The sequence below is a fragment of the Lytechinus variegatus genome, chromosome 9 (genome assembly GCF_018143015.1).
Source record: "Lytechinus variegatus isolate NC3 chromosome 9, Lvar_3.0, whole genome shotgun sequence".
Taxonomy (NCBI): Eukaryota; Metazoa; Echinodermata; class Echinoidea; order Temnopleuroida; family Toxopneustidae; genus Lytechinus; species Lytechinus variegatus.
The window spans coordinates 28,237,322-28,253,175 of NC_054748.1; the positions used below are offsets into that span (position 1 = coordinate 28,237,322).

Below are 15,854 nucleotides of genomic sequence, written 5' to 3' on the forward strand. Positions count from 1 at the left end.
ATAAGATTGTAAGCTCCAATTATTGAACTTTCATTATTTTCTGATCTCCCGATAAAGTTATATCATATGATGTTATCTCTCCATCTGACTGCATCATGCCCGATATCATGTCAGGATCTACATGATGCGAGTGAGATGCATGTTTATTGATGCGTTGATTGGTAGGAGAACTTTGGCCAATCAGGGAAGTGCGATACCACTGCCTCGTGCAGCGGTGGTCAGCTGTGAGGTTTAGCTTTCCGAGTGTATATATAGGGTTCACCCAACAGATTTTGGTATCATATTGGTGACAGCAGAAGTCAACGGGCAGACCTAAGAACAAGAGCCAACAGCCATTTCAGAAGACGGCATTGGCTTTAAATTGCAGAGATCAGCAGTTCAAGCAACGTCAGGTGAAGATTTCGATTAAATTTTACCTTTGTTTTTCATCAGAATAGAACAAAAAGAACAACGTGCTAGTCCAAGCTGGAGTTAGTAATTACAGGAAAATTGGTTACTCGGACAGAAAATTGTGACGCAGTAAATTGATAGTGCTGACATCATTTTTGTGATAGCTCCCATTGAATTTTCGAGACCTATTCCGAAAGACGTTGAACTCAAAACAGATCTTCAAGTTGGTAAACGAATATCGTTAATTTACCAAGAAAGAATCATCCGCCTTTCGAATAGACTTTGATATTCGTCAACGATGGCGTGCTGTCAGTGCAGTGTGATATTCAGTGTGATCATGACTGGGACATGGATTGCTCTTTTCGTTGGTACGGTTCACTCGCAGATGGCCAATGGCTACGACGATGTCAACAAGTGGCATCACGACGATGCAATCACCGCAGACCAACAACCCGATTTCTATGCCACCAACGGCGGGCAGGTGGACGAAAAGAGAGCTTCGTTCAACGACAAACTCCGAGGACTCCGCCGACTGAGCAGGATCATCGACGAACTTCGCTTCGAAAGCGCCATCCGCCCGGCAAAGAAGAGCCCCGAGGTAATTGACGAGCTGGACAATGAGAATGGCAACCGCGGGAAGCCGGTATCAACGGGTTACGCGATTCCCCTGTCATCCGATGGGCCGAGAAACCTGGCACCCCCTCAAGGAGTGGACGAAGAGGACATGGAGAGGACCCCAACTGCAGAGGAAGAAGGTTGGAAGCTGAGGCGAGTTCCGGACACCCTGTCTCAGGTCGGGTCTCGTGTTACTGCAAGAGAAGGTGAGGATCACCAACTTGACATGCCGAAGAGGGGTGGAGATGCTGATTCTCTGGTTCTTGAGCCATTCAGGCAGAGGAATCGAGAGAGCCGGAGGAGATGGGGCGGCAAGGCATCTCGTCCACAACCGTTTGGGATTGGGCTGTTCGGGAAGAGAAGTGCTGAAGCTTCAAGAACGGACCAGACAGGGGATCTTGTAGACACCATTAATAGTAAGTACCCATTTACAAGTAGTATTCTATGAAAAAATAAATACTCTAATTGTTTAACGAACCTATAAGGTGGTTCAAATATCGAACCTAATAGTTGGTTAAAACAATATTGCATGCAACATTGATCTGATTTTTAACCAACACATTTTAATGTTTTTTATATCAATATTCTAATAATAGTGGCATTACTGACTCGAAGTAATTTCAATCGTAATTGTCATTAAAACACCATGGACGATTTCAATTATGGTAAAAATATATAATGATTTCTGCATGGTGCAGATAACGATAAAGATAATGATAATTATTATACTACTAATAAGTAACGATGATATAATTTATATTGATGAGAATATAATACATGTTAGGTATTACGATATTTATCATAATGATACTAGCAATAATGGCGATATTATGAAAAATGATCATCAATAATTATAATAATAGGGCCTCATGACAATATTAAAAATTATTTTTATTTCGCACTAAGAAAAAATTCTAACAAAATATAACTAAAAGTGCCAAGATTTTTTTCATAATATTGCCGTGTTTTTTATTTCTTTCCAGAAATGCTCATCGACGTCAACCAACCAGCCAGACAAATGTGAAAAGGTTTGAAGATAAGCCGGAATAACCAGCCTATCGTCAGTATCCATAGCAATCTTTTCAACATCTACTATTCAATAATATGAATTGTGCTAATTTCAATGCTACGTTCATAAATGTATCGTATTTAACCAAATTTTAGGCTTCTTTGGAATTGAAGTTTAGGGTACTTTCAGTAGTTTCTTACATCTCTCTTTCATTATAAGAACCATGATAAAACGCCTAAACATGGTTACTATGGGAGAGCTTTCAAGTAGTGTGGTTTTTCTACGCTGATTTCCCACATTTTGAGAAGGACAAAACATTAGTACACTGCGCAATTTGACAAATGAAAAGAGTTCAACGTAAAGTGCGCGTAATGCATGTAATGTCAGAACTAGTAGTCGACCGCTATTACATTTAGAATAATGATTGAGATAGCGTTTAAGCAATGTCATTTAACGCCGGTTCTGCACAGCTTCGAAATGTTGATTTTTAACGCTTCATGATTATTTTGCATTTTGAAAGACGTAAGTTAGGAAAACCGAAAATCGCTTGAAAATGATTATGTTGTAAACTAAGCGTCTTTAAAAACGCGGTTTTAGGTTTACAGCACTTAAAACACTTCTTGAAGCTGGTTACTATATGAGTCATAAAAAACATGTATTTAAGCAAAATTAAATTAATACTATCTTGGCTGCCACAAGATGAATAGACAACTGGATATGATGCTATCACCGCAAAATACCAGATTTATTTTTTATAAAGCTATTTTGTTGAGAAAGGTGTACATTTTCTATTTTTATGCATGGTTTCATAAATCTGTTCCACCTGACTGTACGAAAGCCAGGTATACACTGCAAAAACTCTGGTGTTGATTTAATACCAGCTCCGAATCTATATATGTCCACACCGGAAAATTTTAAACATCACCAGTTTCGTTTTGGTCTAATACCAGATAGATGTTTATACAACAGCAATTAGTATTAAAACAGCATCGGTTTGATTCCAAACTGATGTTGTTTCAATACTTCTCTATAGTGTGTTAAATCAACGCCGGGGTTTTTGCAAGTGTATAATCAAAGTGCCCCCTAAATACTGTTTGAACCAGAGAAAGCGGTCCCTTGAATTCAGTTGTAACACCTTTACGAAACACCCCAAGAACAACTATTACTCTTATTAAATAAAAAAAAATGAAGCATGCCTTTTCCGAATTTCTTAAAACTGAAAATAAAAATTAACGATTTATTGTTCGATATTGAAATCAGGCACAGAAATACTCCGAAAATTTGCCATGCGACCATTTGTGACCATTATGGTAATAAAATATATTTTGTACACAATCAGAGCAGTCGCAAATAGCCGCTGGATCAATTGCTAAAGATAGTGACATCATTAGAAATTTTGCTTTTTTTTGCTCGTGGCGAAATGTGATAAAATATTATTAGCAGATATACTATAGATATTAAATCATATTTCCTTAGAGTATTGCACATATTTCTTTTAAGAATTAACCTCTTAATGTGCCATTAAACACAATTGCATACCTACAAATACTCACCACACACAAACACTCATATCTTCAATATCGATCTTTCACGCTTTTACAAAAGAAAATAGAGCTACAAGGAAAGAAGATCGCGTTTAATCACATTTTATGCTTATGTGTTTAATAGGATAAGCTGGTACACATTATGGCCCGTATTCTGATAGCAGGTTTAACTTAAACTCAGGATTAAAAGTTGTGGTTTAAGTATGGATAGCCAATTGTTACATACATCACTAACAGCAGACATATCATACTTCAGCTCATTTGGCTCTCAAATCATTCATAATTGTCTAGGAAGTATAAATATATTATACGATTGTATTCACCATCGATGTATCGGGAAAGAGCACAGTAAACATAAGAAACATACGACTCCATAAGAATCTTGATACTTGTGGCTTGCCATACCTAAACCACAACCTTAAACCCGAGTTTAAGTTAAACCCGACTTCAGAATAAGGGCCTATGTGCTTAACAATTTTGCGTAACGCAACACTCCGTAACGGCGCAGTCACATTCCCCCTTTCACATCACAGCCGTACAGCGAGTCGAAAACAGCCGTTTTAACATTTTTGTGTACCAGCTACATATAGGTGGTTTGAATAAAAATGAATAAAACGGCTGTTTTCGACTCGCCGTCCGACCACCGTATGTGACTGCAGCATTAGGTGCCCATGTAAAATCATTATTGGTCACTGATCCGATGGAAGCCAGTTTATTGTAAAGAATAGGTCATGTAGGTGATGATGCTAAGCCTTAACAGAGGATCGTGGGTTCGAATCCCAGCCATGGCGTAATTTCCTTCAGCAAGAAACTGATTCACAGTGTGCTGCACTCAACCAAGGTGAGGTAAATGGGTACCGGTAGGAAGTAATTCCTTAAAGCTGTGTGCGCTATGAACGCCTAGCTTTATAGCCGGGTAATATAGGAGCGCCTTGAGAACCTAAGAAGGTGGATATTTGCGCAATATAAATACCCTATATTATCATTATTATTTATTTGTCGCCTACCAGTATATAGAAGAGTAGCCATACTTGCAAATCATGGTCTATTCTATCTATATTAAAAGAAAAAAATATATATGTGGGAGTTTTCAGAAATACAGTATAACTTGTAAATAGAAGTATGACCTGTTTGATGTGTAATATTGTACCTTGTGAGAGTCAATAAATTTGAATATGAATCAATCAATTAAGCAGTACATGTTTTTTTTTGAACCCGTGGATAAATCTGGAGTGCCAAAAGTCGTGTGAAATTTTATTTTTTTTTTGTGGAAACATTAGATATAGTCGTATTTCAAATAATGTTTTTTTTTCTTCTTAAAATATGTTTTGAAAGTGGGAAAGGTAATCGAGGTGAGCACATTGGAAAGAAACACACAGATGGCTTGCCATACTACTCTCGTTTGTGAAGTCATGTTTAATTTTGTTTGATTTGTGAAAAAGAGTTAAGTATGACTTAAAGGGATAGTCCGGGCTGAAAATATTTATATCTGAATACATAGAGTAGAATTCACTGAGCAAAATGCCGAAAATTTCATCAAAATCAAATAATGAAGTTATTGAAGTTTAAGGTTTTGCAATATTCTGTGAAAACAGTCGTCATGAATATTCATTAGGTGGGCTGATGATGTCACATCTCCACTTTCCGTTTTCTTATGTTATTACATAAAATGATATTTTTTTTTATTATTTCATACTTGTGTGAATAATATGTCTCCCTTATAATGAAATAAGTTGCAGTAATAAATATCTAATGCACTAAATCAGTTGTCAGTCCAATTTTTCTAGTTCTTGGAGGAAAAAAATTTGAATTAACCTAATTTCTTATAATACAATACAAAAGAACAAGTGGAGATGTGACATCATACGCCCACCTAATGAATATTCATGACGACTGTTTTCACAAAATATTGCAAAACTTTTAAATTCAATAACTTTGTTATTTGCTATCTGATTTTGATAAAATTGTTGGCATTTTGCTCCGTGAATTCTACCCTTTTTATTTAGCTATACATACTTTCAGCCCGGACAATCCCTTTAAAGTCATGCTCAATGCTGACGCGCACGTGATTATATTGAACGGGCAATCCTATTGTTTTATCATTATACGCTGTAACGCGCGTCCTCTTATGATTTGACCAATGCGGTCATGCCTTTTACTCGGCACACAGCAGGTCATTTAAGTGCGACTCTAAACTCTGAGAAAACCCCCAGGTAACACTGAAAATTAATAATACATAGCGGACAACGTTTCTTATTAGCTTGTAAAAACAAACACATATACTTGTTTTTTAAACAAGTGCACACCTAGTTACCAATAATGCAAATAGCATTTCCATTTATTTGAAAGCAGGATAAAAGAGCATTGTAGATTAAATGCCTTGCTCACGGGCATAGGAGCCGCGGCCGGGGATCGAACTCCGGACTTTCCATGTATAACCAGGCGCCTTAGACCACTCGGCCACGGCACCTCCACATATACGAACAATTGTTCTGCGAAAGTCCCCCCCCAAAAAAAAATACAACGGGGCCGGTATGATTATGGAGTATATAAGTGAGGGAATATGGGCGTCTGCCAGGGCGTGTGTGACCGAGTAGGGAGAAGAAAAAGAGGATGAGAGAGAGAGAGAGGGAGAGAGAGAGAGAGCATATGAGGGTGAGTGTGTGTATGTAGGGGGGGGGGGGCGCCGAGAACATGATAACACACCGTGTACAGTACATTCACACCGCGGCGCCACGGCGCGGCGCGGTGTATGGAAGTCTTGGCGATGCCGATGCAGTGGCGGGCATACCAAATATTATTATGAAGATTACGGCACACGAATGAAAGGTACATGAATGGAAGAATGTAAACAAACCTTTGCCTCGTTCGGGTCAATGCACTAGTTAATTGAGCGCATGCCCGAAACATAAATGAGAATGTTGATACTTTCTTGATACAGAAGAATAATTTAGCATATATCTATTAACAGGAGTTGATCAAAGATTTTTCTAAAGGGGATGCATTTTCCCCAAAAAACTTCACAAGCTAAAAAAAAAAAAAAGAGGGGGGGGGGGGTCATCAATGACAAATAAAGGTCGTTCTGTCTAAAAATGAAATGGAACACCCCTCTCCCCTTTCATTTTGTCAAAATTATACGTGGTGCGCCCGCACCGACCGCCCCTGGATTACATTCAAACTCTTCGTAGGCAATATCCTCCTTATGAACGCGTGCAGAACACTTACTGTAATGATTCTATCATTTCATTTCATTTTCATTGCAAATAAACATTTATTTTCCTCCATTTTATAAAATGTCTTCATTTTTGTTAACAAAAAGTCATATGAAATCAATTTTCATAAATAATATAAATATATACAACTTATGTGTACAGAGGAAGCCCTAGGTCCCTATAGAAGGACATCACGCCTGTGGACATATAAATATATACAATACACAAAATTTCAACAAAATTTCCACAAATACACAATGTCCACGTTTCTCCTAATCTTTCTATCATTTTCAACTTTTTCTCTATTGTAACTTTATTTTTCTAAACAATAGAATATGCCCCTGACCAGTGTTGTAGTCAAGGTTCAAACCTCCAAGGCCAAGGCCAAGGCTTTAATACCCAAGGCCAAGGCTTCAATAACCAAGGCTGAGGCCAAGGCATGGAAACCCAAGGCTAAGGCCAAGGCCAAGGCATTTTCAAACTTTCAATATATGTAACAATGAGACAACAATTCTTAGGCGGCAGACATGACGCACAAGACAAAGTGTATAAAAGGTGTGAGCGAGGGAAAATTTTGACCCTTGTACATAAATGAAAATAATTTCATGATAGATTTAGACATATTTTATTAAAATAATGATATAGTTACCTTTGTTCATTTAATACATTATTTTTCTAGGCGATTTACATTGCATTGATTATTATTACCAAGGTGATCTGATCCTGGCATGACCAATCTCAACATATGTCTTTCTCTACTCCCTGAGACAGGGGAGGCAGAACATATTTTTGTTTGGGGGAGGGGTCAAAGCTAAAAAATAGCATTTAGTGCAAACAGATATTTTCAAATGAGATTAACAACTGCATGAAGAAGTTGTGTGTTTTGTAGAATTTCAGTTCAGCAAAGCCTTTTTAGGTGATTTCTAATTGATAGGACAGATATTTTGACTTAGGCTTTACTTTTCTGCAAGAAAGCATAGCGAGCAAGCGGTTTTGAAAAAACAAATCAATTCTGAAGTTGTAAAACTCGATTTTTGGTCAATTATTGCGATAATCACTGTTAAAAGGGCAGCCTTGCGAGATGTTGCCAGCACAAATCACAAGCTCAAACTTCTGGACATTTCGTGTAATAAGAAATGAAAATGAAATATTCTGAGCTGTTATTGTAATCATGAAAAAGATGTGCATCTTACTAAAGAATTGAGCGTGAGCTGAAATTTTTAGTGACCAGAAAGGAAGCTGTTCTTGACTACATTCAGTGACTCATCAATAGGATACTTATTTCACCAATCAAATTATGCGAGCTCCAAAATTTACAAATTTGATAATTCCAACCTGAAAACGGACATTCTTAGCATTTTGTGTGTGTGAACGGGAACAGGAAGAGAACCTTACTTAACAATAATTTATGCGTCCGAGCGCGATCCAAAAATTTGGTGATTTTGTAACCTAAAATGTATCATGTTTTACTATAAAAAATGTATTTCTTTTTTAAAAAGGACATATATAATTTGGGAAAAAAGGTATTTTTTATTTTGGAAAACAGGCATTTTTTTCCTACAGACAATTTTTCGGGGGGGGGGGAGGGGGCAGGCAAGAGAGCACAAATGCTGACCTGAAAACGAGTCATTTTTAGGAATCTTGTCAGTTTTGTTTGTTTATTTCCTTGAAACTAGTGAAATGAAATTCACTGTCAAACCATATGATTAAAAATAAGTAGCTTTTCTTTATTATTTTGTTTTGTCAATCTGAGACACTAGACCCAAAACAAAATATAAACAATTCAATTAGATGTACTGCCAATCAACATATTAACTGATTTTGCAGTATTTTCTGCCAAACGAGCCCCCTCCCCTCTATCTCTCTTCCCATTCCTCTTTCTCGCCTGTTTAATAAATAACAGGACCCCCCCCCAGAAAAAAAAGAGCGAGACAAGAAGTTCCACCACCAAGAATTTAAAAAAAAGGAAATTGATATCATTTTCTGAACACATTTTCTCAATATATCACAAAATTAGCTTTTCTAATAGTATAAGGGTGAAAAATTGTGCTCGCTTCAATCGCTTTCAACTTTTTGGGGGCAGAAATTTTGCTCTAGATGCCATGCTTAGCCCCTCAAAATTTTGGCTCATCATGCCATTGACATATCCTATTTGGAAATGACAAAATTGAAGATTGTGTTCAAGTTTACCAAATCTTTTCAGATAATCATTAAGACTTAAAACATTCTTGTTGGTCAAAGAAAATAATACAAGGAAAATCCTAATGGAATAGAAATCAACCTTGTTATCATTCTTTAGAGTTAGCTATTTTTAAAGTCTGAAAATTGTTGTCGAAATTGCAGTCGGATCTGTTACAATTATTCCTGTCATAAAATCACTATAATCTTTATCATAATCATTATCATCATTATTATTGATATTGTCATTATCATCATTAGTCATGATATTACCAATAAATAATGTTATTTTCATCACTTCTCTTTGTTATATAATTATGTGATGATAATTCTTGATAATGGTGATAATCACAATTGATGGCTCTGCTAGTATATTACTACTACAGCTGCTACTACTGCTGACTGGTAGTATTGACCATTTGTTTCATTAGATATACAGAACAATTAAAACATTTATACTTACTTTTATAAAAGCAAATAAAAGTACAAAATACAAAATGCCTTGAAAAAGCCTTGAAAATGCCTTGAAATTTCAAGGCTCAAAATCCTCAAGGCCAAGGCCAAGGCCCTCTCAAGGCCAAGGCTTGAATGTTCAAGGCCAAGGCTTTTAAAAAGTAGGCCTTAAGGCCAAGGCCGAGCATCAAGGCACTACAACACTGCCCCTGACCCTCGACGGAAGCTTACCCTGATCCTCGCGCGTGCGAGCCAATTATTCCACAATTTAGGAACCTTTCGTGTGTACGCACACATGTGGGTCGTGCGCACTCGATGATCCAAAAGAATTTACGAAATGAAGACAGTTTGACGGGTTTGACGGTCACAACCGAGATTTCTTCCAAATCGAAAAGGATTCCTTCTCAGATTCGTCCCGGGGAACAGAGGAATAACGGTTGACTTGGGATAATCTAACAGGTAAGAATTTTCTCTCACATCATTTTATTCACACGTCTTTGATAAAATTAGTATGTATTTTAATCCCTAATTGATTGCTATGTTGCTTCCCGGCTGTCTGCTTTCCGGGTCTGCTTCTGCCTTTCCTTCATCTTCGCCTGCTACACTCTAAAATACAAATCCTTTTCAAATGATTAGATGTAAGCAGTCACATGGGTGCAAATCAGAAGTCTATTCATAATTCCACTTTTTTTATAGTTTGAAATGAGTAATTCTAGTCAAATTTGGCTAGATTATAAAAAAATGAATACTATTTGTCAGTTACACTGTAAAAACTGTGGTGTTAAAACTGACAACAATTGGTGTTAATAGAGGACCAAATCCTGAGGTGTTAAAATAACACCCTAGAGATTGAACATAACACCAAAGAGTGTAAATGTAACAACCATAGGTGTTGTAAGAACACCTATAGGTGTAAAACTAACACCACCAATTTAACAACGGTGTAAAATATCGGATGTGGTCCTCTATGTACACCGGTTAACACCACAGTTTTTGCTGTGTACAGGCATCTAACAAATTTATCTATTGAGTTATAAAAAGAATTCTTGAAAAGGGAACCCACTGGAAAGCAAAGCTTGTTAGAATGGTTTCTCTGCAATAAATAGTTAATTAAAGTATATCTTTGATCAATGAAAATTCAAATCGTAAATTAAAAAAGCTTTGTACAATAAAAAAGAATACCAGTTGGGTCAAGCTTTTTATGCCTACTCACTATGTTACAATTAACAGAAAAAATATATTACATCATGCCCCTGCTGTATGAAAACAAACAAACCCCGAGTTCAGGAGTGTGTGAGAAGACAATCACCTGGATATGTTGGAAATATTGCTGCCCTATGCTCAAATGTTTCAGTGACGGTAATGATTCGATAAGCAACCCATTGTGCACTTAACTTGACGTGTTTAAGGTAGCAGTGGCGTAATGGGTTTAAAAAGGAGGGTGCAAGGGCGTATCGGGGAAAATTCCGATATTTCTATTACAAAAAATAAATTTTTGAAATTAATTTTTGACATAATATTCAGAAAATAATATATTCCACCCTTCTGTATTTCCATTTCTTTCATTTCTCTCTTTTCCCTTGGTCCTTAGCCCCCTATCTTTTTTGATGATCAATATCAATATAGTTGCTCACCTATTAAAGTGTATTGTACAACGCCTACTTAGCTTGTTGTACGCGATCAAATGGGAGGCTGAATGTCACACATTCGTACCGTTGCACACAAGACGTACCATCCTAAATGTACCGTCCAAAATGTACCATTGCACGGCTTTAGGAGGTGACGTCACAATGCGATTTCATTGAATAAGGTGACAATGCGCGTACAGCCCGCTGGCTAAATGCGCAATGCTGTCCAAGATCATGCGCGCTTGTGGGCCCGGCTTGTGGGATTTTGCTTTTCGCTTTCGATATTTTTGCTCCCTTTTCATAGATTACTGCAGGGAAAAACTCTTGTTTTTCATATTTTCGCTAGAAATTACCGAGGCGTTGTACAACACAAATAGCGAATATTCTTATTCGTGCAATGGTGCGAGATTTCGCATTCGGTGAAAGAAAGAAACGCTCTATTCAACTCGGCTAACGCCTCGTTGAATAGAGCAACTTTCTTTCACCTCATGCGAAATCTCGTACCATCGCACTCATGCCTATTCGCTATTTGTATACTATTTCATTCTGCACTTCTAGTTTGCATGTTTGTTGTGCTACTTTGTGCTTTGCTAATTGTGTATTATATTTATCTGTCATTAACTTGTTATTCCATTAATATCTTTGCCAATATTTTTTTACCTTGGATACAGGCCTAGATTACACTTCGTAATTCCGAAACACGTAAATTGCCTATACCTCGATGTTTGTTAATCCGAAAAAGTAAAAGGGTTCGTTAATTCTGATTTTGCTTTTGATTTGATTTTATTTATTTCTGCATTCAAGATAATATATGTAACATATTATGTAGGTGATACATTTATGTTTTACAAAGCAATAAAGCAATGAAATATAAAAATCAACAAAAAGCAATATTCAATTAAAAGAAAATAACATTTAAATGAATGCAGGAGACCACTACGGTTCGTTAATCATTTCGTTTTCGGACTAACGAACCTTCGGAATTACGAACCTCATTTTGTTTTCGGACTAACGAACCTTCGAAATTACGAACCTCACTTTGTTTTCGGACCTACGAACCTCCGGAATTACGAACCACATTTCGTTTTTGGATTAACGAACCTCACTTTGCTTTCGGACTAACGAACCTTCGGAATTGCGAACCTCATTTCGTTTTCGGATTAACGAACCTTAGGAATTACGAAGCTCACTTTGTTTTTGGACTTACGAACCTTCGGAATTACGAACCTCACTTTGTTTTCGGACTAACGATCCTAAGGAATTATGAACATCATTTCGTTTTCGGATTAGCGAACCTTCGGAATTACGAACCTCATTTCGTTTTCGGACTAACGAACCTTAGGAATTACGAACCTCATTTCGTTTTCGGACTAACGAACCTAAGGAATTACGAATATCATTTCGTTTTCGGATTAACGAACCTTAGGAATTACGAACCTCACTTTATTTTCGGACTAACGAACCTCATTCCGTTTTCGGACTAACGAACCTTCGGAATTACGAACCTCATTTTGTTTTCGGATTAACGAACCTTAGGAATTAAGAACCTCACTTTATTTTCGGACTAACGAACCTTCGGAATTACGAACCTCATTTCGTTTTCGGATTAACGAACCTTCGGAATTACGAACATCATTTCGTTTTCGGATTAACGAACCTTATGAATTATGAACCTCACTTTGCTTACGGACTAACGAACCTTCGGAATTACGAACCTCACTTTGTTTTCAGACTAACGAACCTCATTTCGTTTTCGGATTAACGAACCTTCGGAATTACGAACATCATTTCGTTTTCGAATTAACGAACCTTAGGAATTACGAACCTCACTTTGTTTCCGGACCTACGAACCTCCGGAATTACGAACCACATTTCGTTTTCTGATTAACGAACCTCATTTTGCTTTCGGACTAACGAACCTTCGGAATTACGAACCTCATTTCGTTTTCGGATTAACGAACCTTAGGAATTACGAAGCTCACTTTGTTTTTGGACTAACGAACCTTCGGAATTACGAACATCACTTTGTTTTCAGACTAACGAACCTTCGGAGTTATGAACCTCATTTCGTTTTCGGATTAACGAACCTTAGGAATTACGAACCTCACTTTGTTTTCGGACTAACGAACCTTCGGAATTACGAACCTCACTTTGTTTTCGGACTAACGAACCTTCGGAATTACGAACCTCACTTTGTTTTCAGACTAACGAACCTTCGGAATTACGAACCTCACTTTGTTTTCAGACTAACGAACCTTCGGAATTACGAACCTCATTTCGTTTTCGGATTAACGAACCTTCGGAATTACGAACATCATTTCGTTTTCGGATTAACGAACCTTATGAATTATGAACCTCACTTTGCTCTCGGACTAACGAACCTTCGGAATTACGAACCTCACTCTGAATTACGAATGTATGCAGTTAAAAACAGTGGGGAGATAGCAGCATAACGGGTAGAAACAGAAACTCAATTCTTGGTTAAGATAGTGGGGAGTTTCAGCAAAAGTGGTAGAAACAGCAACTGTTCTCGGCATTGCTAAAATAGTGGAGTTAGTAGAATAACTGGTAGAAACTGAAACCCAGTTCTTGGTAATGTTAAAGATTGTAGAGAGTTGGTAGCATAACTGGTAGAAACAGAAACCCAGTTCTTGGTAATGTTAAAGATATGGGAGTTTAAAGTAGCATAACAGGTGGTAACAGAAACCCAGTTCTTTATAAAGATAGTGGGGAGTTAAGACCATAACGGGTAGAAACAAAGACAGTCCTTTGTATTGTTGAAAATAGTGGGGAGTTAATAGCATAAAGTTATGGAAAAAACAGTGTCCTGATCTTGTTATCCTGCTTAAATATATTTGAATGAAATAGATGAAATAAAGGAAATGTCACGACCCTGCGCGATGTACCAATTGCGCCACGTGTTTTTCATGCTTTTTCGCTGTACATGTACTTACCGTTATCATGATACTGATCTATTCAATTTTGATATGTCCTGAAATTGTTTTTAACGTTTCCGATATTAATCAATTGGAATTCCAATACCCCCTTTTTCAACTCCAGTTGCACCAGATCTTTTTATACAAGATTTCTATAAATATTTGAATTTCCAATTTGTATTGATAGTTTATTTAGAATGCTTCTTTCATATTACTGTTCAGCGCCGAGGTGTTGATTTATTCACTAGTTTAATATTTCTAGTTTTGCTAAATGCATCTCTAGGCCAAGTGGCGTACCGTGGGCCACGGCATGGAGGGGGCACAAAAATTTGAGTCAGTTAGCGCGCGTAGTGCGCTCAGTTGCCACGTACACTAACCTAATATACAACTGTATGCATTTTAATGGCAGTGCCATTAAACGGAAATGTAACTCACTGATTAAATAATGCGAACGCGAATCGGGACCATTGACCCGTTAGAGAGGGTCAGCATTGTTGCAATCATGATCTTCGTAGGTGTCTTTGGAGACACTCTAGTCTGCATTGCCGTGATTCTAACCCACAAGCTCCGCACAGTGGCGAATTCCTTCGTGGTCTCCCTGGCCATATCCGACCTTGCTGTCTGTGTCATTGTCCTTCCATTGTGTCTTTACGAACCCATCAATCTCGGTAGCTGGTACCTTGGTGATATCCTCTGCAACACTTGGCTCTCACTGGACATTATCCTTAGTACTGTTTCAGTTTGGAACCTCTGTGCAATTGCAGGAGATCGCTATCTGGCAATCACAAAGCCCATCTGGTATGCGAACAGAAGATCTAGCAAATTAGCTTTCATTACTATTGCAGCGGCTTGGGGCTTACCGGTGCTACTCACGGTTCCCTCTGTTTTTAATGTATCATAACGCCCGTGATTATGAAAATTTTTGCTACCTAAATGTCAATCTTTCGTACGTTATTGTCTATTGCATCCTAGATCTCTTCCTCCCGTGTGTCCTTGTTCTTGGTATGTACGTTCGCATCTTCATGGCAGCTAATTAAGGACCACTTCCTTCATGAACCTTCTGCAGCTCATAACTGGTAGAAGTCCTCGAGCGTTGCTACTGACCGCAGTTTAGACAAAATCGATGACAGCAGAGGTAATGCAAACGCGGGCGTTACTCTCAATGAGTATTCGATGACCGGAAGTGCGGGGAGTGTCCACGCTCCCAACAACGCGGCAAGGACGATCAGTATGCCCGCTTGGACAGGGAACTCCTTGGACCTTCTGGATAATCGCCCACCACTGAAACGACGCACCTCCCGTATTCCTCGCATCTCAGTAATCAGAGAGAAGAAAGCTGCTATAGTCCTTTCCATCGTAATATGTGCCTTCATCATCTGCTGGTTACCATACTTCACTGCTGCTCTCATTTATGCTGCCTCTGGTAGAAGATGAGGTTTTCATCGCATTTTCCTGGTTAGGCTGGTTTATCAGCATCATCAATCCAATCATCTACACTATCTTTACCAAGGATTTCAGGAAAGCTTTCAAATACATCTTAAAATGCGAATGTCCACAATCTTGTAAGTAAGACATTCGACTATTTTATTTCCCACAAATATATTGGACAGGTGTTTCATGATTCTTCTTCAGAGGGAATAAACGATTGACTTGGATACTTATGATAATGACATCATAAAAGAGGAACAATTTTTCTGAGTGAATGTAGACAGACATTAGACCAATAGTATTAAAGCTACACCATTGACCTAATTATGTTAATGGCTATTATATGACAGATAGATCTTTGTGATTTGATTGGTTGTTTGATATCGTTCATTCAGCCCATTTTGCAATGACGTCACCAACCGTGCAATTTGGATCCATTCATCGTGCAATTTTGGATCTAT

The 15,854-nt window shown here is 37.8% G+C and overlaps 1 protein-coding gene and 1 pseudogene across 1 annotated transcript; both read left to right on the plus strand.

Annotated features, from left to right (window-relative positions):
- The first annotated feature begins 280 nt into the window (after nucleotides 1-280).
- On the plus strand, nucleotides 281-2,716 carry LOC121421594. Its single transcript, XM_041616348.1, has 2 exons — nucleotides 281-1,421; nucleotides 1,989-2,716. Exons 1-2 carry the CDS (start codon nucleotides 689-691, stop codon nucleotides 2,027-2,029), a joined length of 774 nt encoding a protein of 257 aa, XP_041472282.1. The 5' UTR covers nucleotides 281-688; the 3' UTR covers nucleotides 2,030-2,716.
- An 11,694-nt stretch (nucleotides 2,717-14,410) lies between these two features.
- On the plus strand, nucleotides 14,411-15,535 carry LOC121421923 (annotated as a pseudogene).
- The last annotated feature ends 319 nt before the right edge of the window (nucleotides 15,536-15,854 follow it).

Excerpts from the sequence above, each read along its gene's own strand:
- LOC121421594 (XM_041616348.1), top strand. The coding sequence starts at position 689 with ATGGCGTGCTGTCAGTGCAGTGTGATATTCAGTGTGATCATGACTGGG. Across the intron at positions 1,422-1,988 it reads TCTTGTAGACACCATTAATA|AAATGCTCATCGACGTCAAC; the intron begins GTAAGTACCCAT and ends ATTTCTTTCCAG.